This window comes from Orbicella franksi, chromosome 9 (assembly GCF_964199315.1).
Source record: "Orbicella franksi chromosome 9, jaOrbFran1.1, whole genome shotgun sequence".
Lineage (NCBI taxonomy): Eukaryota > Metazoa > Cnidaria > Anthozoa > Scleractinia > Merulinidae > Orbicella > Orbicella franksi.
The window spans coordinates 22,341,558-22,368,968 of NC_138153.1; the positions used below are offsets into that span (position 1 = coordinate 22,341,558).

General features: G+C 38.3%; 2 protein-coding genes across 3 annotated transcripts in view; both read left to right on the forward strand.

Moving 5' to 3' along the window:
• LOC145497890 (structural maintenance of chromosomes protein 1A-like) overlaps nucleotides 1-27,411 on the forward strand; it is a 105,946-nt gene that overhangs the window by 18,086 nt on the left and 60,449 nt on the right. For both annotated transcript variants that reach the window (XR_014050744.1, XM_081477762.1), the window contains exons 3-8: nucleotides 4,746-4,849; nucleotides 8,941-9,061; nucleotides 10,545-10,612; nucleotides 12,121-12,211; nucleotides 12,487-12,564; nucleotides 19,623-19,835. Coding sequence is in view for 1 of the 2 variants with exons in the window: in XM_081477762.1 (XP_081333888.1) it covers nucleotides 4,746-4,849; nucleotides 8,941-9,061; nucleotides 10,545-10,612; nucleotides 12,121-12,211; nucleotides 12,487-12,564; nucleotides 19,623-19,835 (675 nt within the window). In the remaining variant the exon portion in view is untranslated. The remainder of the gene's footprint in view (nucleotides 1-4,745; nucleotides 4,850-8,940; nucleotides 9,062-10,544; nucleotides 10,613-12,120; nucleotides 12,212-12,486; nucleotides 12,565-19,622; nucleotides 19,836-27,411) is intronic.
• LOC145498012 (uncharacterized) lies at nucleotides 1,129-3,210 on the forward strand. Its single transcript, XM_081477884.1, has one exon. It carries the CDS (start codon nucleotides 1,259-1,261, stop codon nucleotides 1,688-1,690), a length of 432 nt encoding a protein of 143 aa, XP_081334010.1. The 5' UTR covers nucleotides 1,129-1,258; the 3' UTR covers nucleotides 1,691-3,210.

Genomic DNA, 27,411 nt, shown 5'->3' on the forward strand with positions numbered 1-27,411 from the left:
TAAACCCTTCGGAGCGTTTTTATTCGGCTTCGGTGGTTTTGACAATCAGTCGTTTGCTTCTAATAGTGATCCCGTACGAAACTTCTGTGTGAGACACGGTCAAGATTCTGGCCCTAAAAATGTCTCGCTAATGAGCGAGACAGAACCTGACGATAGTCAGGCTGACAGGAGCGATAAAAATTGAACGATAAGGTCATTCATACATGCAACAATTCGTATGTTAATCAAACTTTCGGTGTGTTGATCTACTTAATTGTGACAATCATCTAGCTAAAGTTACAAGCTCACCTCAATGATCAAGCCTTAACTACTTCCAAAATTTCCAAAACTACGGTGAACATTTGCTTGTATGACCGGCGAGAAGTTTTCATTCATGTCAAATCAGCTGATAAATCGTAAACACAGGCGACCAAAACACAAACTGACATCACGCGCTCGTGCATTCTAAATACATTTCTGCACTTTCCCATCATACTGAATAACTATATATAAATCTTTTTATCTTGCTACTTATGTTAAAAGAACAGTTAATTACTGACCGTAAGGTATTGAAAACTAATCATTGCTAAGCGCGTTTTATTCCTTGCGGACTAGTTCCGCTGGCGCTCAAGAGAAGCGTTTGCCAAGGGTTTGCGAAGCGTTTGCAAAGGGTTTGCGAAAAGTTAGCAAAGGGTTTGTGAAGCGTTTGAAAAGGGTTTGAGAAGCATTTGCAAAGGGTTTGAGAAGCGTTTGACACGCTTTGCAAACCATTTGACAGGCGTTTGTAAAGGGTTTGAAAAGCGTTTGAAATGCTTTCCAAGCGTTTGTAAGGAGTTTGCGAAGGGTTTGCAAAGCGTTTGAAAAGAGTTTGCGAAGCGTTTGAAACGCTGTCAAACCCCGTTTGTGAGGCGTTTCAAACGCCCTAAAAACGCTGTTTTCAATAAGACGTGTTTTCCTATGGAAGGTCACATAGTCTAGTGACACCTGCCACCCCTCTCCTTCCCGCTAAGGAGGTCACCCTAATTTATTTCGTTTCCCACTTAGCTGAATATGTTAAATTTCACACCATTAAAGTTTATCTAGCAGCGATACATAATTTACATGTAGAGTTCAACTGCAACCTTAACTTTGCTGACATGCCCTGCCTCCAAAGTACCCTCAGTGGGATCAAGCGCACCTTCGGGCTGTCCAGACGAAACCGGCTGCCCATCACTATTTCTATCCTGGAAAGCATTTTTAACCTCCTCGACCCGATCGCTCCCTAGATATCGATACGGTGATGCTTTGGTCTGCCTTTACTTTAGCCTTTTTCGGCTTCTTGAGGTGCAGTGAACTCACATGTAATGGTCAGTTTGACTGCAACATGCATCTCACCCGCGAGGACATTGACTTCTTCCCCAACATCACCACACCAGACCACATGAAAGTCTGCATCAAGAAGTCCAAGACCGACCCGTTCAGGAAAACTTCAACCATCACCATCGCCAGAGCACAATCTAACATCTGCGCAGTGGCAACACTCACAGCTTCCGCATTGGGGCAGCCACAACAGCTGCTGCTGCTGGCCTACCTTCTTGGCTCATCAAAATTCTTGGCCGCTGGCGCTCCAACTGTTACGAAAGGTATATTCACCTCCCGCAAGCTACCATCCGGCAAGCACCCGTTACTATGGCTGCCTACAACCAGTATCACACCGGAGTTGAGAACTTGACTACCTTTGACCCATGGAAATGAATAACATTCAGACACTGCAGCTTGTTTTAATCTTTATTGAACAGAACTTTGACTGCACAGGTCTGTTTCATATTTTGACAGTAGTCTAAAACTTATTTTTTTATCCTAGCATAATTTATTATACTATAAGTTCTGAGAATCCTGCCTGAGGCTTCTAACAGAATTGGTTATTCCAGAAAAAATACACACCCCCCCGACGGATGGCAAACTGGAAATTCTTGCGGGAGGGGGGGATCTGAACCTAAAAATTCTTCTTTGGGGGTCACTTTTAACTTTAACCTCGATCGATATATTTTAACCACTTAAAAGATAACTTTGCAATGGGAAATCTTGTAGTCTTTCAGTTTATAGTGTTCGTACCTCAATCATGAAGAACCAACGCGTCGATTAATGGATAACAACAGCTTTACGACCGGATAAAACACCGTCAACTGAGCACGCAACGCCTGGAACATTTTTACGGTACCCAGGCCACCCGTGCCTGTGCTTTGTAACATCCTCAAAAATGCGAAGAAAAGACGATTTAGGCTGGGAGTCAGTTGTACTTTACTGTTTTATTCAGGCAACCCAAAAACTTGTTTTGCTGGCTAACATGCGTATGCACGATTTGCGTATAATTTCTTTCTTACCTCTTACGATGTGTAACCGTAAAATCGTGGTGACGAATTTGCTTGCAGCATTGGGAATCAAAATGACCTCACAAGAGCAGAACTTGTTTATAAACAAATATACTTATTTTGGCGTTGATAAGTTCTTTAAGTATTTCACATTGAAGATTCCTCGTCGCACGTACAAGAGTTTTAAGCAGTTTTATCTTGGCTGCTTCCACTTTATTATCCGTGCCTTACGATCGATATGGTAAAAGACAAGTTTATGGAAGCCAGAATGTGGGCATTACGCATGAAAAAAAAGAAGGTAAGAGTTCCATAAAGGTAACTAAATTTAAAATTAGTCTAGTTTGATGTCACACTAACAGTTCTAACAACAGAAACTCGATCTTGTAAACACATGCCAATGTAGGCCGTCTTGTCACCGAAAACTAAAATTATAGTTTTTATTTCTAATCGCCTTAAGGACTTTTTTCACTGTAATTTTTCCTACATTTATATAATTTTTAAGACTTACGAATTTCTTATCTTTTACATTTGTTGTGGTAGAGAAAAAGGCAAATGGCGTTTAAGAGGAGAGAGTGAGATCACTCAAATGTTAAACAAGATCGTTTGAATACCGTAATTTGATTTTAAAACTGTTGAAATTTGACCCGCAAAATTCGCAATATTCACTGAGCTTTTAAAATTATAATAAACAGGGATCTTTTGGATGAAATGTTGTCTTTTCCAGTGCCTGTTGTTTCTAGTTAGGGCCTTTAAAAAAATGGAAATCCGGGTGGAAGGGGGGTCCTTGAGCTTGGAAATCCAGGCGGGAGGGGGGCTCTATCGGTCTGGAAATCCAGTCAGAGGGGGGGGGGTCATAAATGCTTGGCATCCATCGGGGGGGGGGGGGTGTATTTTTTCTGAAATAACCCAATGCTGCTTTGCACCATCCTGGGTGAGGTAACTGTCGCTTCCTTTATTATACAGCTCTCTTAGCAGCCTCAGTGTGGGAGGATTCTGTTCCAGAATTATGGGGATAAGTGTTGCTGGCGATAACCCTTCAGTCCCACACTGAAGCGATGCCTGGGTTGCCTTAGCTTGGGTGAGAAACGGTGGTCACATCCACTTCCCCTCGCTATCATCCCTCCAGGAGCTTGGCATAGGTACATGCCACCCTGCCTCTGTGCCCCGTGACACCCATCTCACGGTCTTATATGCCACTCGCTGACAATAGCCCCGAGTACTGGCCTTACACGTGGCAGGCAGCTCTTGGGTCCAGGACAACTCTTATCCCCACACCTTTCTCCCACTTGGATGGTGTCTTTCCTATTGCGCGCGACATTAAATACTTCTGACCAAATGCTTTTAAACATATAGAAAACATTGGAGGAAAAAATTTAAGTAAAATCAATTTGAATAGGTTTTTTTGCTTCTTGGTGTAGTACATATACTTAGCCCAAATTTGAAATAGAATGATGTTACTATCAGTGTTGGAAATTAGAGCTCACCCTCTTGCCAATGCGAGTGTGAAAAGCATCTACCACAGTTGGTAGAGTCCCTTCTACCAACTGTGTTCTGGGCGAGTGAAAATAACACCAGGTTAGTGCACTTTGAGAGTCATTCCCCTGAATGGCGAGTGCTTTCAAAATTTAGTTTCCAACAGTGTACTGTGCAAACATTTTTCTCTTTTTAGAGTCACATGCAATTTGTAGACATACTCATACTCTTTCATGTCAACATTTTAATTGCAACAGTAAATGTAAATGAGATAGTGAAATTTAAATACTCCTTTGGTTTGTAAAACATTTAATAGTGAGTTAATGTTGCAGTTCCTAGGAAGTAATGCTTTAAACACCCCGACAAACACAAGCAATAAACACGCGTTCTATGGCGTAAAGGTGGGAACACTGCTCTGCAATCGGCGTGACAGACGAACTTCCATTGCGTGACCAAATGCCAAACTTATCTCTCCAGCGGTTAATTCTGCACTGGATTGGACAAGTCGGCGAGGCCAAAAGCTTGCGTGTCCTAGAAGGGTAACTCTAAACGGCACTATGAGCTGACCTCCGGTTAGCATCGTGCTAGAGTGTAGACAGTTCTCAAGCCTTACTTATCTCCCCAGTACTACGAGCCGACTCTGCCGGCATGTGCTGGATCAGACAAGAAGAGGCATAAAAGAGCGTTAAATAGTGCCACTAAATTAGTTAATGTAAATGAGATAGTGAAATTTAAATACTCCTATGGTTTGTAAAACATTTATAGTGAGTTTATATAACTGTATTCCATATGATAAGGTTGATTTGTTTTGGTGATGATTGCATGCACAAACTTGATGATGAATGTTTGCTGACATAGCCCTAACATTTATAAATACGAAATTTTTCAGTAACTACCTTACATGCTGTTTAATTTACAATCATGTATGTGTTTTCCTTGAAGGATCTTATCCATGGAGCTCCTATTGGCAAGCCTGTAGCAAGTACAGGCATGGTCACTGCAGTTTATGCTGAGGAAGATGGAACAGAAATCAACTTTACGAGGAAGTATGATTATAACTGATATTGATTATCATCTTAGTTTGCATTGATATACAACACTTGGTTTTACTATTCCTAATATATTATTAAGAGTCCCTGTCCATAAAAATGGAAAATGACTCGGCAAGGGTCAAAAATTTGATTTCACTCATATTTTCATGGTAGATAGGCTAGAGCGAGACAAAAACTACTGGATAGTTTTGTTGGCAAAATATCCTTTTATTTCAAAGAAATATGCAAATTACCAAATTCCGTTAAAATCGTCATTTAACACACCATTTTATTACACAAGTTTGAGAGCCTCGCATGCAAAACCACATCATTCTTTCGTCTTTAAAACACTCAAATATTTTTGTGCAATGTTTAAATGTGTACTGGGTTGATTTTAGGGAATGTTGCGTTGTCTTTTTGGGTGCAAAATAATTAAATTTCGAAGACATGTATTTCATCACTTAAAAGTACTTCGTGAATATAATTAATTTTCACCATGTGTGAAACCTTCAAATGGATCAAGCTTCTAGTGGTTGAATCGCAGAAGGATGGTCTACAGATTCCTGTAAAAATTTCTTTGGGCAAATGATTGTGAGCGACGCGAGAGCTTTTCAAAGTATGTCAAAATTGCAAATATTTGACCATCCATCGTCAAATTTCAATTTACGGGTTAGACGTATATTTTAGCATGTGCCACATGATTTGACCTATGTTAAATTGAAATAGACACAGAGCTGATAATTTCGAAATGTTCTAACATCATTTGCTGTAAAAGGCAGGTGCAAAACCAATTTGATGTGTTTCTCTCACCATTCATTGCACATAAAGCAGAAGTTTGCTTTTGTTTACATAACGTCCGATGTACATTGCCAACTGTCAACTTATTTAACGGTCGAATACCATGAATCTGTGACCCTCTTTCGACACATATGATCACCACTGCATCTAAGTGTAAAACGGCTGAGTCATTTGTAGATAGTTGCTTGCTTTGCACTACACCAAAATATTACGTTTGATCATCATGGTTTGATGGCTTGAATCTTTGCTTGTAGCAGTTCCTTGTTCGTCACGCAATGTTGTCATCCCATTTTAGGGGGTAGGGGTAGGACAATTTCTATCCTAATACGTGAGGCTCCGTAAGGCTTGGAATCACTGGGAGCACACAATCGTGTTGAGTAGGAAGAGACTGAATTAAGAAATGAAAAGAATGAATAGTTTACCATTGCCCCTGTTGTTATCTTTTACTCGACCACCGCTACCTACATCCCCTGCGTAATACTGTAACGTTAAACTCATACCTAGGTCTTTTCGTGCTATGTAATTATTTTTGGTTTACATGTAATACAGTGGGCTACCCTCGGGGAAATGGGTGGTGACCGCTTAATGGGGCTAGCCACTTAAATAGAGGTTGGTGTACCTTGAAAATTTAATTTTTCACTGTCGGGCTATAAATTACTTGGTGAACATTCAAGACAATCATGATAGACGTGTGTTTGAATTATCACTCATCATGCACCTTCAATTTCAGACTCTTATCTGCCATCACCCTTTCCAAAACAAAGTTCTTAAATTTTGGGTGGCCGCTTAATAGGGGTAAAGACAATAATGAAACCCTTATCGGAATGACCAAATGGTGGCCGCGGAGGTAACCAGTCAATAGGTGTTTTATTAACCGCGCGGCCATGGGCCAAGCGCGGTTCTAGGTTTACCCGTGGTTTATTATTTTTTTTTTTTTTGTCGGTGACCAGATGCAGACCTCCGCTAGGCCAAATTCCGAGTCACGCAACGTGTGATGTTTTTTCCGCCAGAAGCTGTTAAAACATTAATACACGGATAATTTTACGGATATTGTTTCCTTTGTTGTGGGTAAAATATATTTTCTTTTGGTTTTATCGAAGCGTTGGATTCAAAGGGAATAATAAATACGCTAAAAAAAGGTATTACGTCAGCCATGGAATGCGTTGACGTTGCAGCTTTCACTTTCGCTACGTGACTAATAAGATCGTGTTTACTTTGGAAGTTTATTTCGCCAGAAGCGACGGTCATCAATTTATTTGCAAGTTTGCGAGTATTTCTTGTGGTTTTAGGCAAATGAAGTAAATTCTTTGGCTCTTTCATCGCAACGAGTTCATAGATCGGAAGGAAAATGAAATATTTGCAAGCCAAGCAAAGAACATGTCAGGACATGCAATGATTACGTCATTGGTAGGGAAATAACCACTGTACTAAAGATAGCCATCGATAACGCAATTCTTGAATAATGTGACTCGTGTGACTTCTTTGCTAGCCCTTTACTCAAGGAAAAAATTAAATTTAAACTTGACTTTTAAGAAAGAAAGCTGTTGTTAATAGTGTTCGTATCTTCATGCCCATACATATCCCAAAGAAAGTTCCAGATTAACACTATTACGTCATTGGAGATTTCGCAACGGCTACGACTGATGGTGTAATAGTACAGTCTGTGTTGATCAAGTGATGTGATGTCTACAGTAATCAATGAATCATCAAGGATTACTTTCGAATGTGCACTGCGTTGCGACTGTAGTGCTAAGAAAACAGTTAAATTTTAAAAGCGCGGTTTTAAGATCTAACAGATCTTCTTGTTTATAATATTTTACTGACGATAATTTTGGACTGTATTGACAACAACATACCAATGCCTCGCCACTAAGCAAACAAAATACGCCAAATAAAATGGCATGGCCAGGGCTATTTACTTACGTAATTACTAATTAAATTTAGTCTGTTTTTGTCACGAATTAGATAGTGATTTCCTATTTTTATTTCAGCTACTTCTTGCTTCATTAATATATGATTTTTTTATGGCGATTTTCTTAAAATTCTAGTGAGTACAGGCACTAGCTTTATCAGCTGTTGTCTGAAACGTCAGAGTGTACAAGAGACATGATGTGGACCAACGCCACGTACACTATAGAACGCGATTATATAAATATACACATATTATCATATATATGAACAAACAGATGAACAATGATTAAATTGTTTCAGTTATCCTGAGAGTACTCTATACAAAATAGATCAAAATGTGCAGCATATGCTGTGACAGCATTGTGTCATGAACAAATAACGGCTGTAAGATTGTGCTGCGCTGACACGCTTATCAGCAATGGTCAGCAATCGATCAAACGCAATATTTTGGCGAAGCGTAAAGCAAGCAACTATCTACAAATGACTCAGCCATTTTAGACTTAGATGCAGTGATGTTCATAGGCGCAGAAAGGTGGTCACAGATTCATAGTATTCGACCAATAATAGGTTGACAGTAGGCGATGTACATCGGATGTTAACCTTGTGTAAACAAAAGCAAACTTCTGCTTTATGTGTGACGAATGGTGAGAGATCGACTAGAAACATGTCAAATCGGCTTTGGACCTGCCTTTTACAACAAATAAGGTTAGTACATTTCGAAATAATCAGCTCTGTGTCTATTTCAACTTATTATAGGTCGAGTCGTGTGGCACATGTTAAAATATACATCTAACCCGTAAATTGAAATTTGACGATGGATAGTCAAATATTTGCATTTTTGACATACTTTGAAAAGCTCTCGCGTCGCTCACAATCATTTGCCCAAAGAAATTTTTACAGGAATCTGTAGACCATCCTTCTGCAATTCAACCACCAGAAGCTTGGTCCATTTGAAGGTTTCGCACATGGTGAAAATTAATTATATTCACGAAGTACTTTTAAGTGAATGAAATACATGTCTTCGAAATTTAATTATTTTGCGCCCAAAAAGACAACGCAACATTCCCTAAAATCAACCCAGTACACATTTAAACATTGCACAAAAATATTTGAGTGTTTTAAAGACGAAAGAATGATGTGGTTTTGCATGCAAGGCTCTCAAACTTGCTTAATAAAATGGTGCGTCAAATGACGATTTTAACGGAATTTGGTAATTTGCATATTTCTTTGAAATAAAAGGATATTTTGCCAAAAAAACTATCCAGTAGTTTTTGTCATGCCCTAGCCTATCTACCATAAGAATATTAGCGAAATTGAATTTTCGACCCTTGCCGCGAAATTAAGAATTTGTCTGATTTTTACAGGCAGGCACTCTTAAATGCCTTTTTTTATTATAGGATTGTTGGTAGTGGCACTGAGTACAGAATCGATAGCAAGATTGTATCTCCACAACAGTACACTTCTAAATTGGAAAGTCTGGGTATTTTGGTGAAAGCCAAGAACTTTCTTGTGTTTCAGGTAATGCCAACTTTATGGTGTGGTAGGTGAAAGTTGGAAAATTGAAGTACAGTCGAACCTCCGGTTGCAACCACCTCTCGTAAGCGTCCAGTTTTCCAAAATACCAAACGTTTCCAAGTCAAACCACTATACTTGGAACCTCTAGTAAGGGACCACCTCTCGTAAATGACTGTGACCACTTTTAAAGCTTAAAGTGTGAAATTTTCTTTTGTTTTTAACCTCCTGTAAGCAACCACTTGACAGCTAATAGAGCGAAAATTGGATGATAAGGTGTTGTAACATTATTGCATATTTCCTGGGCAGTACAAGAATTGCAAATATCTCGATTGGAAGTGCAAGGTTTTTTTGGAATTGACTTTTCAATACTTTGGGAAGCTTAAGTATTTTTTTTTTGCTACAAAAAAAGTTATTACAATGGTCTTAGATGGACAATGGATGATGGAGTAAGTCTCTGCAGTTACCATATGCTGATGAGTCAAGGTTTTATCCAATGTAGACTAAGCTCTTGCAAGTGACCAGGCTTGACATTTTGGGTGGTCGCTTATGAGAGGTTCAACTGTACTTTTTGTGATTTTAAACACAAGGAATATTATATCTTCTTGTTAGCAAACCTTTAAAGTACAAGATACAGCTTTTTAGAGAGCTGTTGTGGTATGATGAAACAGGTCTTTGAAAAGTTGTATTAAGTTTTATGAAATATTAATTACTGTTATCCTAGAATTATGTTGATCTATGCATTTGAAGTTTAAACCATTGTGTATTTAAAGGCCTTGAAATAACTAACTAGCAGGTGTCTGTCATGTTGTCTAGTCAAATGTTTAGTTGCTCAGACACGACCTGTTTTTGACCTGTCTAATATAGAATCAGTCCTAACTTGAAAGACCCTGAAGTCCATTAATTGTTGCTTAGATACTAAATGAGTTACATGTACCTAGTAATCAGTGAAAACCTCTGACAAAAACTACTTAGTTTTAGGTGACTTGACAGTGAAAATTGCAAGTTATCATTTTTACCTTGCTTTATTGTAGAAGCAGTGTTGTGCTAATTTTTATTAATATGAAGTAGAGACATTGTGAAAGGTTGCTTGTCTCAACTAATCACAGTTTGCACTTCATTAGTTTGGTTGGTGTTTCTCTTCTAATTTGCATTCCTAACAGGAATGATAGATTTGTGACTGCCAAGAACTGTTCAACCACTAATCTATCTTGGAAAGCAAATATCATACAGTGTAATATTTCACTAGTGTAAAGTTAAACTTTCTTGAAACAGAGAAATGGCCTGACTAGGTGACTGGAAATCCAAGGATTTGACCAGCCAATACTGGCCTGTGTTACAGCCACCTTCCCTGATGCCTTTTTCTGACTGGATGTTGTCCATTGACTGGCCTGTATTTTAAGCCCTGTGTTAATCAGTGATGCTTTAGTGTGGTCATCTTTGTGTAATAGGGCTCAAATTATCATAAGTTTACGCCTTTGTTATTTAGGGCACTGTTGAATCAATTGCCATGAAGACTCCAAAGGAGAGAACACAAATGTTTGAAAAAATAAGCAGGTAGGAAAAATAACTATTGTTTATCCGCATAGCAAGAACATTTCTCCTTTCTCTCAATATTTGAAAGGCTCGATGGAAAAAACGGTGTTAGGTATTTTTGGTCTTAAGTGAACTTTGCCAAAAGCTCTCAAGAGTTTGCATGTGGTTTCGTTTAGGTCTGTTTTTTTTCCCCTGAAGTTTGCTTCGTTTTCGAGACATTACATATGCAAAACACTTGTATTTGTTTTCACCTTAGCATGTGACAGCAAAGATGTTGATTTCACCTAAGTAAACAGTAAAATGTTGATTTCACGTCAACGCGCAACTTCCGAGGTGTTGATTTCACTTCAAAAACAGCCAAAGGTAGATTTAACATTAATTTGTGACTGCGAAGATGTTGATTTCATTTAAAAAACAGCAAAATGTTGATGTCATGAGTATGCATGACTGTTGAGATACTCATTTCACTTAAGGAACAGCAGAATGTTGATTTCATGTTAACGTGTCAACTCAAAAATGTTGATTTCGCATGAAAAACAGTTAGAATGTTGATTTCATGTTAAAGCGTGACTGCAAAGATGTTGATTTCACTTATCCATTGACCCCCATGCTGTCCATAACCGTCTGTTACAAGCATTGGGCTCTGTTCCACTTCTGACATTATCACCTTTGACCAAAATTGGCATCACCTGTACTCAAGTTCTGCAGCAGAAAAAGATTTTTCCAATGAAACCCAGATCAGAGTGATTGGCTCAATGGAACCTGAAATATGCACTCAAATTTCTGAGCATTTTCGTACATATTTCAGGCTTTATGGAGGCGATCATTCTGATCTGGGTATCGTTGGAAAGATCTTTTCCTCCTGCAGAACTTGGGTTTAGATGATGCCAAGTTTGGTCAAAGATGATGACGTCAGAAGTGGAACAAAGGTCAACGCTCCTCACGACCGGTTATGGGTGGCATGGGAGTCAATAGGTTAAATGAATAATTCATGTGGTAACAGAGTATTTGGAATGGACTTATTTTGCTGTGAAATTTGGACAGGACATTCACTGATAAATAAGGAAGATAAACGTATTGGCAAATTCCTTTAATTTGAATACTTTTCCTGTGGAGTCCTTTACCACAACATGTTTTGCAAATTGTTTGATACTGGCATTTAACAGATCCATAAGCAGATAACCATTACAGGAAAATGCTCACACTTTGGAAGATTAACACTGCACATTTACATGTACTTGCATCAGCGATCATATTTGATACTAATTAATTCCACATAATGTCACTCGGTCATTTTGGTGTTTTCGGCCTCACACTGCCTTAAGAAAAGAATCACTAAAGTAGAGCATAATTTTAACAAATTCTACACGGCTTTTCTATAGACATATAGTTTGAAGAAGTTTCATTGAAAACAGTCTGTCTACAATTTTTTTTTCTGATGAATAACCACAAAGGTGCAGAGAAACATTAATAGATTTTCTGATGGCCAGTTTCAGTGTAAAGCCATTTTGGTTTTTATAATATTACAGATCTGGAGAACTTGCAGATGACTATGAGAAAAAGAAGGTAGAAATGCAGAAGGCAGAAGAGGAGACCAGTTTTAACTATCATAAAAAGAAGGTACTCAAATTATCACCTGTGGGCTTGTACATGTTTTTTACCTTACTGTCCCAAATGTTTATGAACTGGAGGTGTCCTCACTACACTGTACATATCATTGTCAGTATGTGTCTGATAAATTTATTCCACTGAAAAAAAAAATTAGGATTTCGTTTAGTTTAAATTTTGTTTGATTTTTTAATCCAAACAACTTGCCTTCTCTTGGAGGTTTAAGTTTGCATACATACATGTACCAATCCTTTTTTTTGTCAAGTATACTTTGAAAATGGTTTTAGGGAATTGCAGCAGAGAAAAGAGAGGCAAAAGCAGAGAAAGAGGAGGCTGATAAATACCACAAGCTGAACCAAGAACTGGTGAGTCATTGGTTGCTAGTGAAGAAACATTTTCCATATCTCTGTTGAGTCATGGAGACACAAGGAGTAGTTTGGAAAGGTAGAAATATTGAGCCCCAGGCAAGTGTTTCTTCTTTTGTTTTGAGTTATCGTAAACTTGCACTAGTCCTTTTTTACTTGATAAAAACACAGACAAAGTGTTTTCCACATCTTTTTCAAAACACTGCAATAAAAAGATAGTAAAAGCACTGAGATGTTTTGATTATCAAAGTGTACGTATGTTAATGCTTTTAGTCGTACCATACTCAATTCAAGAGTTTGAGCTATTTCAATTTGTTTCTATCAACTTATCAACTCAAGTACAGGTTTAAGCACCACTGTTTGTCAAAACTGGCCCAATCCCCCACCTGGGGGTAAGGAACTGAAGAAGTTTCTAAAGTGTATTCAATCATCAGGAGAAGATACATGAAGCCCTTCCTTTTGATGTATGTTGTCAAGCTCTAATACTAGGAATATGTTGTAAGAGAAACAGCTAGGAAGCCATTGATTGGGAAGAAGTGGTGGACCATGTTGAAAATGTCGGGAGTGGGAGGATGGTTCATTAGCTAAGATTGACTTCTGGCAAGGACAAAATATGTCAATCCAGGGTTTCAGCTACATCTAGTATTATTACATCTACAGTCCTGGAAATATTTTGTTTACTAAGCAGGATATGCATTCTTTCAAATCTCTAGTTTGACCATAGATATAAATTAGAAATATGGTTGGATTCTAATTAGCATTTTATGTAATTGGCATGCACAGAGAAATTGGTGACCAAATCTGGAGCCCTACATGTACATATGACCCTTAAAATAATTATGTATTTTACTTCTCTATAAGACACTACTTCCATAGTATAATTTTTTCAGCTATACGTTTGACTATTTAGCATTAACTATTGGATGTTGTTCATCAGTTTAATAAAATCATCCTCTAATGGTTAACTTGCAAAATTGTTGTTGATGAGATGTCTTATAACAGAATGGCTGGAAACATTGACAAATATGTTTGCTTTATAAGCTTAAGAGCAGCTTTGCCTAAATATCAACTAGACTTGGAAATAGCGAAAAAATCGAATTTCTTCAAACTTGCCCAGAATGAAGCCCTACGGGCACTAGTTAACAAAAATATCGTTTTAAGTTCGATAAATCAAAAATTATTTTTTTCCACAATTTTTTCGTTTCGATGCCCCAAATCGGCCAAAATCCATCGAAAATGAGCGGCATATTCAGAGGCTCGTAAACTCAAAAGTAAAAATCTTCATTACAAACTGATTGCACGTCGTATTTGTACTTCCTTTTTTGTCTATTTAGAGCTAAATAGATCGTGATTTGATTAGAACTTAAATATTTGACGAATTTTCTAAATTAACGACCCAAGACAGCTTTACAAGAGGTCTACATTTAGCCTATTTTCAAATGCTAAAAAGGCGTTCTGGTACACGGCTTTTCCCAAAACGACTAGTTTAGTGTGAAAGAGCATTCTTTCTTCTTCAAATTAGTGAAATAAAATTTTTGGGTAAATAAAATCGCGAGCGCTGAGATAGCGAACTAAATGCAGCACTTCTTCCTGAAAACGTGACCTTTGACCCGAGCGTAACGAAACCGATTACTGCAAGAAAACCCGGAAGAAAAGCAAACGCTTCGTTATTTTGAAACAATTTCTAGTGATATCTCTCCGAAACCATGATTGCAAGAAACTATTTCCAGATATGAAATCTTACAGGGTCAAAAAAGGAGCTAAAGGGCGCATTTTGACACAATAACTTTGTTTGCTGAGAATTGAAGTCAATGACCGTTAACGAATTCCAGTGAAATTTGCAAACTTGAAGTATGTTAGCTGATACTTACCTGAATATTTACATTAATAGAAGAGTCGTCTTCTTGGATTAACCTTCAAAAGAAGCAAGATCCAGATTTGAAAACCTCTAAAAGAAGAAATGTTTAATGTTCCGTGACCTGCCCGCTGCTATAAATTAGCTTAAATTCCATGCACATGCCGACCGCATGTTTGTCGTAAAACCAACTGAACTCCACTGACAGTTTCCATGGGCAACCCCAAAATAAACAATCCCCAAAAATGTAAAGTGAAATTGGCTGTCTTCATGAACAGTTAGAAGCTAGAGTCAAGTTCCATTACCTTTAAAAAGTGCTTGAATTTATTTGTTTGCGTCGACTTTGTCCACTACTCTCACGTTCGAATGCCACGAATCGGTCATGCCAAAACAGTGCAGACCGTGCAGACTGCAGACAACACCGCGTTCAAACGTCGGGCATGGGCAAATTGGTACATTTTTTGGCAGCCGCGCGCCAATTTCCCGCGCAAAAATTTAAAGAAAACATGGGAAACAACCGGTGTCACGCAAAATTTACGAAAAAAAATTGAAAAGTTCATAGAAATCTGTAAAAGGAAAAGAGAGCAGGTAAAAGGAAAACTTAAGACTTTTCAGACACAAAGTTTATTAAGTTACCGGTATTCTGTTGATTTACTATTTTGTTTTGAGCTTTACCAAAAAAGTTTATAAGTCTTAAAACCCATGTCACGCTACGAGCCGACGGCGTAGTATATTTTTATTTGTTTTTATTAATCACACGATGCGTGACGCCGGAAACGGACGACAAACGATGTGTAAAAGAAGGAAAAATGGGAGAAGAAAAAGACAATTGCAGTGATTCGGCTTCGCTCAGACGAGCTGGAAAAATTTTGGCAAGGACTGAGGGATTCCATCCGGATCCTTGATTTGTCTGAAGCACAGGAACGAGATGAATCGAAACGGCAAACAATGTTCGTGTCCATCGTCATGGGAGCATAGCTGGCCAAAATACCGATCCCAAACCGACTGTACCTGGTCTTTGACCAGGTGGGAAAAGCTTTTCTAAACTACAAACCTGGAAAAAACTGGTGCACTAAATGCAAAGTCGAGGCGGACAAAAAATTCAAGGAGCACGGAAAATACATACCACGGAAAAGAAAGACCTGCAACAAGCAGAAGGTAGAACAATTTTTAACTCTCAAGTCATTTCTGTTAGCTCTCGTTGTACTGGCTAAAACATAAACAAATATATAAATAACGAGGAAAATGTCATTTATAGGATACCGATGACCCGTGAAAAGAACAGTGTCATGAAAATATTTTGGCCACCTTTTATTTGCTCCATTGCTCGCACATGCGCAGACGTTTGACCGCTGTGTTACTGCAGACACTTGTTTGGGCTTTTCATTGTGACTCCTTTTTTGGGTCTAGTTACAAAATAGTGTTGAATATATCTGAAAGTCTGTCATTTATCCACAGGCTGCACAAGCGCAGAATTGACTTTTGATTCAATAGACAAACGCGTACAAGACTTTGTATGGGAAACTTACTCAGTCTGCACGGTCTGCAGTGTTTTGGCATGACCGATACTACGCAGTATTCGAACGTGACAGTAACTACTGAGTGAACAAAGTAGAATCAAGCACTTTTAAAAGGTAATGGAACTTGACTCTAGCTTCTAACTGTTCATGAAGACAGCCAATTTCACTTTACATTTTTGGGGATTGTTTATTTTGGGGTTGCCCATGGAAACTGTCAGTGGAGTTCAGTTGGTTTTACGACAAACATGCGGTCGGCATGTGCATGGAATTTAAGCTAATTTATAGCAGCGGGCAGGCCACGGAACATTAAACATTTCTTCTTTTAGAGGTTTTCAAATCTGGATCTTGCTTCTTTTGAAGGTTAATCCAAGAAGACGACTCTTCTATTAATGTAAATATTCAGGTAAGTATCAGCTAACATACTTCAAGTTTGCAAATTTCACTGGAATTCGTTAACGGTCATTGACTTCAATTCTCAGCAAACAAAGTTATTGTGTCAAAATGCGCCCTTTAGCTCCTTTTTTGACCCTGTAAGATTTCATATCTGGAAATAGTTTCTTGCAATCATGGTTTCGGAGAGATATCACTAGAAATTGTTTCAAAATAACGAAGCGTTTGCTTTTCTTCCGGGTTTTCTTGCAGTAATCGGTTTCGTTACGCTCGGGTCAAAGGTCACGTTTTCAGGAAGAAGTGCTGCATTTAGTTCGCTATCTCAGCGCTCGCGATTTTATTTACCCAAAAATTTTATTTCACTAATTTGAAGAAGAAAGAATGCTCTTTCACACTAAACTAGTCGTTTTGGGAAAAGCCGTGTACCAGAACGCCTTTTTAGCATTTGAAAATAGGCTAAATGTAGACCTCTTGTAAAGCTGTCTTGGGTCGTTAATTTAGAAAATTCGTCAAATATTTAAGTTCTAATCAAATCACGATCTATTTAGCTCTAAATAGACAAAAAAGGAAGTACAAATATGACGTGCAATCAGTTTGTAATGAAGATTTTTACTTTTGAGTTTACGAGCCTCTGAATATGCCGCTCATTTTCGATGGATTTTGGCCGATTTGGGGCATCGAAACGAAAAAATTGCGGAAAAAAATAATTTTTGATTTATCGAACTTAAAACGATATTTTTGTGACTAGTGCCCGTAGGGCTTCATTCTGGGCGAGTTTGAAGAAATTCGATTTTTTCGCTATTTCCAAGTCTAGTTGATATTTAGGCGAAGCTGCTCTTAAGCTCTTGCAACTTAATAGTGTACAAGATATGCATAGGTGATGCTATTCTTTCTAGAATTATGTTATTTGCTTTTAAGTTATGCACAGAAGACTACTATAAGTTAATGTTGGTTATACTAACAGGATGTGAAAAATATTTATATTCCCACTTGCCTTTTGGGTAAGTAACTCTTAATTTTGCTTGATTCAAATGTCACTTTCCTTGCCATAAGTGATAGGAATGCACGACTAACATTGTGTGATAGATACAAAGCTATGTATTATCAGGCTTATATCCGTAGTTGTGTGTCCCTTTGTTGGCATAGGTCAGTCTTGCTGTGAGCTGAGCTTGTATATTTATATTATCTGTGTCAGCTTTCATGTTTGTATACTTACTTGCTATTTCCTGAATCATGCACTGAGTATCTTTGTTTTTATACAAAAATCCTTGTAACAATGTTTTCAATCTGTCGAAGGTCGTGTTCATTGCCTTGAACGTTAAGGAATCCACCAGAGTAACAAGTAGACAAATGCTTTGTGCCAAGATTATTTATATTGTATTGCAACCTTCTGAGCGACTGTTTTAAATATCTTCTCAAAAGAAATTATTTCTAGCAATACCAAATGTCAAAAACAGATTTTGTAGTTCATATGAAACACTTGAAATTACTGGTGAAATGAAACTGTTGATGAAATTCTATCTGTGATTGCACAATTTTCCTGAACTTTGACATTTATTTTCTTAAGTTTCCATGGGAAATTGTTTTTGGTGTTATTTCAGGCAGTTACTTATATCTGTAGCTTTTAGCAGATGCAGAAAGGACTGTAATATACGTAAACTTATTCCCGTACAAGGTTTTTGTCCACTAACAACTGAAATTGTTGATTTCCTATAGCTGGTTTTCACATGACATCACCAAAATTCAAACTACAAAACTATTGATCTTCCTGAGATTCTACTTAAATGATGTATAACAGCAGCTGAAAACTAATATTCATACAAATATTCGCTCCAAATGGGTTCTTGGTTTTTTGATACACTACGCTTGAATTTGTAAGCTTTGCATGACGCGGCATTTACATGACGGCCTAGAGGGCTGTCATGATGGTTAAAAAAGTGACTTATTTTGGGGAACTTGGCTATCTGAACAGTTCATGTCTTAGAAAAAGTATTATTTTAATGTTTTAGAGTTCCTCGAGGGATAAATTCATGCTTTAGTAGCAAAACTCAGTGACAGATGTTTCTGTTGGTTTCCAGCCGCCATGTTGGTGCCCATACAGATGGGCACCAGCATGGCGTCTCAATACAAATCTCTATAAATTTGGGTAAAAGATTTCTCTGCATATCTTGCATAAGAAAAATTGCTGTGACCAGAGTTTTGGCGAGAGTCTTTGCATATTTACCTTCTTTCATTTCCCAGATTCTGGACTTTGATTTTTATTTTGATCTATTTTGAATCATGTGACACTGAAAACCAGCAACTGGATTTTGTCCAGGCATGGTGTCAAATTTGTAAAGCCAGCGAGTGTATATTTTTGTCAGTTGAGTGAATGAAAAACAGTTTTGGTTGAGTGAAAATGTCTTCATCTGAATGAAAAACTATTTTCTGTCAACATCCATGAACACTGAAAGTTTTTTTGATGACTTACTAATCAATTTCTTTTTTCAATAATGTCAATAACACTTTTTGTTTCGGCTGCACCCAAGTATATTTCTACCAGAAAACTTGTATGTTTCGCTGAAGAAATTTGCCCTAGGGATTTAGCTGGATTTGTTCATTAAAAATGGTGGTGAGGGCTTCCTTTTTGCTGTAGAAACATATGGCTCCTTTTTGTGTTCAGTTTCTACAGCTTCGATACATTGATTTCAAGTTTGGTTCATATACAGTGAAACTGAAAAATTATTGCAAAAAATGTTGAAATTTTAAGAAATAAACATGACATTTTCGTGCCCAACACGGCTATTTTTTGGCATGAAAAGAAATTTGATCAGGAAAGATTTTGATCTCATGCTACTGGTTACCACTTCTCAACTGTGAACGTGCATTATGCAATCAACAAAACAATGCTGTAATTTGTAATTTTCGTCAAGCTTCATCAAAACACTTGATTATACCCATGTGTGTAAAACTTACTCTTTGTTTCAAAATCGTTATCAAAATTTATTCAGTGGATGGCTTGCGTGGGTTTTTGTCCGTGAAGCTGGTGAGGAGAGAAAGGTACTTGCCCAAGAGGAAACTATACTTGTCCTGGACTAGTAGACGGGTTTTTTTTTTCCGAGCACTGCTAAATGAAAGATACATTACAAATGGGATCACACACCCAAGCATTGTGCACCTTTCGTTGTGGTAGGAGAAAACATGTAGGACCCATGCATTCATTCTCTTCCCCGTTAGTTACTTTTGCCAAATTCAGTACAGCAATAAACTATTAGATAAGGTAATTCTATTTTTATTATTTTTCTGATTTGCAGGAAGATTGTCAGTTGGAGATACAATTGTTCAAGGTGTACCACAATGAGCAAAGCATTAACCACCTGACTAATGAACTGAAAGCAAAATCTCGAGATCTGGACAAACTTGAGAAGAAGAAGAGTGAAATTGACCAGCAGCTCAAGAGTAAGAAACAGGAGAATGCAAAATTCTCTAGGGAGATGGCATCTGTAGAAAAGAAAATAACTACAAAGGTATGGACAAAGCAGCACACTTTCGCATATACCTCTTAAAATGTTTGTGTGATAGTTTTTTTTGAAAGTCTGGGAATAAAATGATACCAATGAAATTTAAGTATAAAAAATAAAATAACACTTTCAAATTAGAGTAGGCATTTTTTCGAGATTTCTTTTTTCTTCCTTTTTGGTCTTCATTTTGCAAGTATCCAATCCCAGCCATGAAGAATGGCCACAACAACAGTAGCAACAATAAACTACAAAAACTTTATTTGTACCCAGCAAGAATTACATTGGTTAAAAAATAATTATCAAAATAAATTAAAAAGAATACACGCTACCTTGAATAACCATAAGGGACTAGAAAAACAGAGCAGCCATAAGAAGACAATGGGTGCTTTTCTCAAGTCAGAACAGCCAATCACCACCCTAATTTAGAACCTAATTTGAGGACGTTTTGTGGATATGCAATGGTAAGTTACTGTGATGAGAGAAAAATTACCTCTCTCAGTACTTCCAATTCCCATAATCCTTTAATGTTAATAAATAAACAAAATGATGGCCGTTGTGGCCAAGAATAGTGGACCTCAAAAGCAGTCCAAATGACACAGATTACAGTACTAGCAAAATATAAAATATAAGGTGTTAGTCTTGACTCAAAACTTGATCCAGGATCCTCAGTCCTTTTGAGAATCAAGATACTAGTTTTGAGATTTAAGTTCTGAGTTTTGAGTCACTAGTTTCAAGTTTTGAGACACTGGAAGTATATGTCTGTGGTATTCCTAAGGTTAGAACCTCAAGGGTGGGTGGGTGGCTTTCCTTGATCTCCTTGGTGATGGCTGTGGCTGAACAGGACTGATCCTCAACTGGGCTTGCACTTGCTCCCATCTCCGGGCTGTGTGTGGGTTCTTCCACACCTGTGTTCATGGGGTACTTCTGCAGGATCTGCAAGGCTCGATCCCTTAGTCTGCGTAACTGGTGTGTAAATTGCTTGACATGATGGCGGTTTCGCTTGTATTCCACGCGTTGAAATGACTTAAGCTGATCACCATGACATGCCGTCACCTGGTATGGCTCTTTTTCCTGGTATGGCTCTTTTTCCTAGTATGGCAACAATTCATTTTCCTTCCTCTTCTCCAGTAACACAAAATCCCCATCTTGTATTCATTTCTCTGCCGCCTGGCACTTCTCTTCAGCATGATCTGCACCTACATGTAGTTGCTTTTTTCTGCATCACAACGTCTGGTTTGCTGACGTCCTGCGTCCTTAGATTCTTCCAGATCAGCAACTTGTGGCAATGTGGTGGACAAATTCCTCCAAAATAGTAATTCTGCTGGGCTCTTGCCAGTCATTACATTTGAAATGGAGTGATAGGCCAAAAGGAACTTGTGTTCAGATTTTATCTCCAGTATCTCTTCTCAGAATGGGCAACTCTCACTGCTTTCTAACCCAATACCCCAACACCCCAATACTCCAATACCCCAATACCCAATACCCCAATACCCCAATACCCCAATACCCCAATACCCCAATACCCCAATACCCCAATACCCCAATACCCCAATACCCCAATACCCCAATACCCCAATACCCCAATACCCCAATACCCCAATACCCCAATACCCCAATACCCCAATACCCCAATACCCCAATACCCCAATACCCCAATACCCCAATACCCCAATACCCCAATACCCCAATACCCCAATACCCCAATACCCCAATACCCCAATACCCCAATACCCCAATACCCCAATACCCCATTATCCAATACACTAATACCACAATACCACAATACGCCAATTACCAATACACCAATACCCCAATATACCAATACGCCAATACCCCAATACCCAATACCCCAATACCCCAATACCCCAATATCCCAATACCCCAATATCCCGATACTCAATACCCCAATATCCCGATACTCAATACCCTAATACCCTAATACCATAATACCCCAATACCCAATACCCAATACCCAATAACCCAATACCCCAATAGCCCAATAGCCCAATACCCCAATGTAACAATACTGCAATATCCCAATACCCCAATAGCCCAATACCCCAATAGTCCAATACCCCAATAGCCCAATAGCCCAATAGCCCAATAGCCCAATAGCCCAATAGCCCAATAGCCCAATACCCCAATACCTTAATACCCCAATACCCCAATACCCCAATACCCCAATACCCCACTACTCCAATACACCATTACCTCAATACCCAATACCCCAATGCACTGATGTCTCAATGCTCCAATACCCTAATACACAATACCCCAATATACCAATACCCAGTACCTCAATATACCATTACATGAATAATTTATACCTGAAACCCCAATACACTAATACTCAATACCCCAATACACCAAAACCCCAATACCCCAATACCCCAATTACCAATACGCCAATACCCCAATATAGCACTACCCAATACATCAATACCCAATACCCAAATACCCCAGTACCCCAATACCCCATTACCTTAATACCCCAATACCCCAATATCTAATACCCAATACACTAATACCCAATACCCAATACCCAAATATCCCAGTACCCCAATACCCAAATACCCCAATACGTCAATACCCAATACCCAATACCCCGATACCCCGATACCCCGATACCCCGATACCCCGATACCCCAATACCCCAATACCTTAATACCCCAATACTCCAATACCCCAATACCCCAAATACCCCAATACCCCAATACCCCAATACCCCAACGCATCAATACTGCAATACCCCAATACCTCAATACCTCAATACCGCAATACCCCAATACCCCAATACCCCAATACCCCAATACCCCAATACCCCAATACCCCAATACTCCAATACTCCAATACCCCAATACCCCAATACCCCAATACCCCAATACCCCAATACCCCAATACCCCAATACCCCAATACCCCAATACCCCAGTACCCCAATACCCCATTACCCCACTACCCCAATACACCATTACCTGAATACCCAATACCCCAATGGACCAATGCCCCAATGCGCCAATACCCTAATACCCAATACCCCAATACCTCAATACACCATTACACGAATACTGTGGAATCTGGTGACTAGCAACCTAGCCTCACTGCGATACTTTTAACCTGCGGTGTGCGTTCGGCGCATGTGTAGAGAAAACAAAAAAAACAACGTGCTCAACTGCAGGAGAGACCGCCATGTTGGAACTTTGTACTCGTTGTGTACTTGTTGCGTTGTCATTTAGTGTTGTCACTTCATTCTATTCCGTTGGAAGTTTGTGATTCTGTGTTAAATTCAGTCTTGTGGTTTACACAAATACGTTATACTTGAAACCCCAATACACTAATACTCAATACCCCAATACCCTAAAAACCCAATACCCCACTACCTCAATACACCATTCCCCCAATATTCAGTACTCCAATACACCAAAACCCCAATACCCCAATACCCCAATACCCCAATACCCCAATACCTCAACATTCTAATACACCAATACCCTATGACTCTAATACTATAATACCCTAATAGCCTAATAGCCTAATGCCCTATTACCTAAATACCCTAATGCCCTGATATTGTTATACCCTAATACCCTAATACCCCAATACCCCAACACCCTAATGCACTAACCCTAATAGTATTCTAACACCCTAACCCTGGATACAGCCGGGGTGCCTAAAATTTGATTTAACCAATCAGTATTAAGTAGGTGGGAAAAACTCTTCTGTCTTAAATTTAATGTATATTAAGAGGAAAAACATTGAAGTCGGGCAACTTCTCTCACTGAAGACCACATCAAATGTTTATTAAAAAGAATTTATAATTCCAAAAACCATTTCAGACTGTAAAAAGTGAAAATTAGGAGACAGTTTGTATCTCTAAGTTTCTAAGTTGGTGTCAATGGCCGGCAACTCGATTGTCACCAGGTAGGATGATAGTTGTTTAAAAATTGAGTAAATGTAGTCAAGAGATGACATAGCTGATAAAAGTGTGGTTTTTTTTTGTCACTGACTTGTATATGTTAGCAAGACATTTTGGCTAACTCTTAAGTGTTCATCAGTTGAAAAACCGCTTGATGTTACGCGTGATTTGAAAACTTTTTAAAATTGAAATGTGGCGTGTGACTCGAGAGAATTTTAAGTGCATGCTAAGCACTTGTAGACTTCTGGCTGGCCGTGTGATCATTCCTAGCATTCGCGTCTTTTACAGACATCCAAGCTTCTAGAAAAAGCCGCTGATGGTAATGTGCCTCATGTCCCACGACTTCAACATTTTCAAAATCCATGTGATGATGACATTTGTGAACATGGCATGCAAGTTTGGAGTTATGATCAAACATCAAGACAGCCTTTTTGTGCTCGGAAACCCACATCTTCAGTGATCTTTTGGTCTAGCAATAGTATACAAAATCACACTGACTGTTATTCTGAACAAAATATCTAACTCCTCATTAAATTAAAAGCAGAATTCTCAAGTTAACTATTATATGAGCCCAACGCAACTTTAGCATTCTCTTTTCTAACCTGGAGATTTCCTGCAATCTATAGGGTTTTATTGATGGTACAGATTATGCAAATGATATGCAAATGATGTCCTTCCATCATCTGTAAACTTTTTGGAGTAATTCTGCTGACCAATAGATAAAGCTTCTGAAATCAGTGTATTTGTCAATATTGCAGGCACATGTATTGTTTTACATTACTAGGTCTAGCTGTGATTGTTGCACTAAAAATAGAAACTTGTTTTGTTTGCTTTCTGTGTATAGTTCATTTAACATTTCTATTACAATTCTAACCTTAAATTAACAGCTTACTCTAAATAAGACCAAATATTGGCTTTTGTGATACACATTGGGAAGGTTTTTGATGACAGAGGTGAAGTTGCCGGAAGATGCAATTGTAAAATTTTTGCTCCGAAGTTTGAAGTTTAGTAAAGATTGACTAGAGGCAATCCTCCCTACATATTGATGGTACTAGTGCTGGAGGGTTGACCTCCTGAAATTATATTTCGGAAATCAAAGCGAACAGTTTCGTTGAGGCCACCATAGCATTTGTCGAAAAAGTCGGTAATAAAGAACACTGCGGTCTTGCGAGCTTCTTAAAGGCTCAAAATTATGCCAGGTTATAAATTTCAACCACGGGCTTGGAATCCACTGCGAGAAAATCCTGCTCAGTCTTGAGGACAAACTCACATAAGTCGCATTGGAAGACAAATCCCATATAGTGGGAGTGAGGAGAACTAGATAGAACTTCACAAACTGAAATGGAATCCGAGCATTAAAATTTTGCCCAAGGACAAAAATTTTTGGGCTAGTTCAAGCTGATACACTTTGACACTTGAATAGACTGATGAGCTATTATATTGCAAATTCACACAACAGCTCTCTTGAAAAGCTTTATATGTCTATATTTAGTAGATTTAATCATCACAACACGATCACATGTGCACAGTTTAATTTTGATGTCATTTGAATCAACAAAAAATCGATTTGCGCTACAATTGTGTGGTGAATTTAACTGGAAAAAGGTAAAATAGGACTCCTGTGTTCCCCATGTACTAGCCACACTAATGTGGAAAGCTTTATATGTCTATTTATAGTAGAGTAAATCATCGCAACATGGTCGCATGTGTACAGTTTGATTTTGAGGTCATTTGAATGAACAAAAAATTGGTTCACGCTACAATTGTACAGCAAATTTAACTGGAAAAAAGGACAAATAGGACTCCTCTGTTCCCTGTGTACTAGCCACATTAAACGTCGGGATCCCGGAAGTTTTCATTTTAAGAGATTATATGTTGGATATTTGTTAGCTAATTTGCATATTTGCTAGCCAATTTGAGATAAGGCTGAAGTACTTTGTGTCTTTCACCCTTAAAGCAGGTTTTCTTACGTGTTACTATGGTTAACACCCACGTTCCAATCTAGTGGACCTGAGTTAGATCCTGGGATTCGGCGGCTTTTTTTTTCGTTTGTTGTTTTAAGCCACTGGTCTTTTCTTTTCTTATGTAACCCTTTTTTGCTGAAGAACATCCACAAGTAGCTATATGTACTTATTTCAAGCTTGGAAACGATAAGAACATGGTTTTTGATGTTATGCAACCTTGCTGTTTCGCATAATCAACCTCAAATTGCATCCGATGGTTTAGATGTTGTGCGTTTATAATTCACCTAAAAATACTCGATTTCTCTGAAGATCTTTTGCAGCTACCAGATGTGTATGAATACCTCTATATTTCAAAAGTGTCAAAGTGATCGTGGAGTAAATTTATTTTTGAATCACCACCCAGATTGATGTTATTCCACAAGAAAATTAGCGTTTGCATTTTCTTGCTGGTTGAGCTTGTGCATGTTTACCAAGTGCCAACCTACTGCTGTATTGCTAGGCATACATGCGCCTGCCTTTAATCACAAACAAAATCCAGCATGCATCTGAGTTACATACAATTTTAAGTTATTCCTGCTGGTTATTTGTGCATTATTTGCACTGCAAACTTTCAAACTGGACTCAAAGGGCAAACAAAAGACTGATACTGCAGCAAAGAACAATGGTGGGTTTTCTGAAAAAGAAAAAAAACTGACGGTGAGGAAGTGCTCGAAGAATCAGTGATCGACTCAAATGTGGAGGGTCGATCAGCACGAGCGTGGATGTCCTAGTTTGCTGGCATGACCAAATGATTAGTCAGTTCTGGTTCTGCTTTTACTTTTCTTTCCAAAGTACTGTAAACACTTTTTACTCAAACTTTTCCTTAATAATTGGGGATGAAGAAAGGAAAAAAAAAAACTCTGGTTGAAAACTACCAAAGAAAGATCAAACACATGTCAAAGTCGGTAGACATCATATCCATACTATTGTAGAACTAAAATTATAGGTAAGACAGGTAAGGGTTTCAGTTTGAAGTATTCTTTGTTTTCAATGTTAGGGAGTTTATGCTGGTTCACCTTCAATAACTTTTTCCCTAAATTTGAGTTGTCAAACTTGGGTCACAGCTTATCTTTGAGTGTGGCTTATTTGCAAGTGTTCACGGTAGTAAGATCTACACAACACAAATGGCATAAGTTTTTACTTCCTCATAATGATAATGCCTTTGTTATGCCAGTACAAGAATAACTTGAGGGAAATAAAGTAGAGAAAATGTGGGTTTTTTGGAACATGACTGAATGTTGACTGTTCTGAAACAAGGGCAGTCATGGCTCAGCCAGCTAAAAAGCTTTAGAGGGGAGGATTGGGCTCATGGTGTTGTGCACATTTTCAATTACACTTCAGGATTAAACTGGGCAAAAATTCCTTATAATCCCTTAAAATTCTTGGCATTTTGAACTTTTCCAAAATTGTTTTTTTTTGCAGGAAATATCTCCAAGATAATGCATTAAATACCATTCCAGAGGTTCTCAATTTTAATTTGTTCTGGGGAGCATCAGGTTTTTCATACATTTTTCAAGTAGAAGGGCATCTGGTATAAAGTAGGCAGGTACCTGAATTAGGCGAGGGCAAAAGGCCTGAGTACTTAGGGGTTCCAGGGGCATGCTCCCCTGGAACATTATGAAAACTTGAACTGTCTGGGAGGGAAATTCTCGTTTTGTCATTAGT

Coding starts and splice junctions, on each gene's coding strand:
- LOC145498012 (XM_081477884.1), top strand. CDS start 1,259: ATGCTTTGGTCTGCCTTTACTTTAGCCTTTTTCGGCTTCTTGAGGTGC.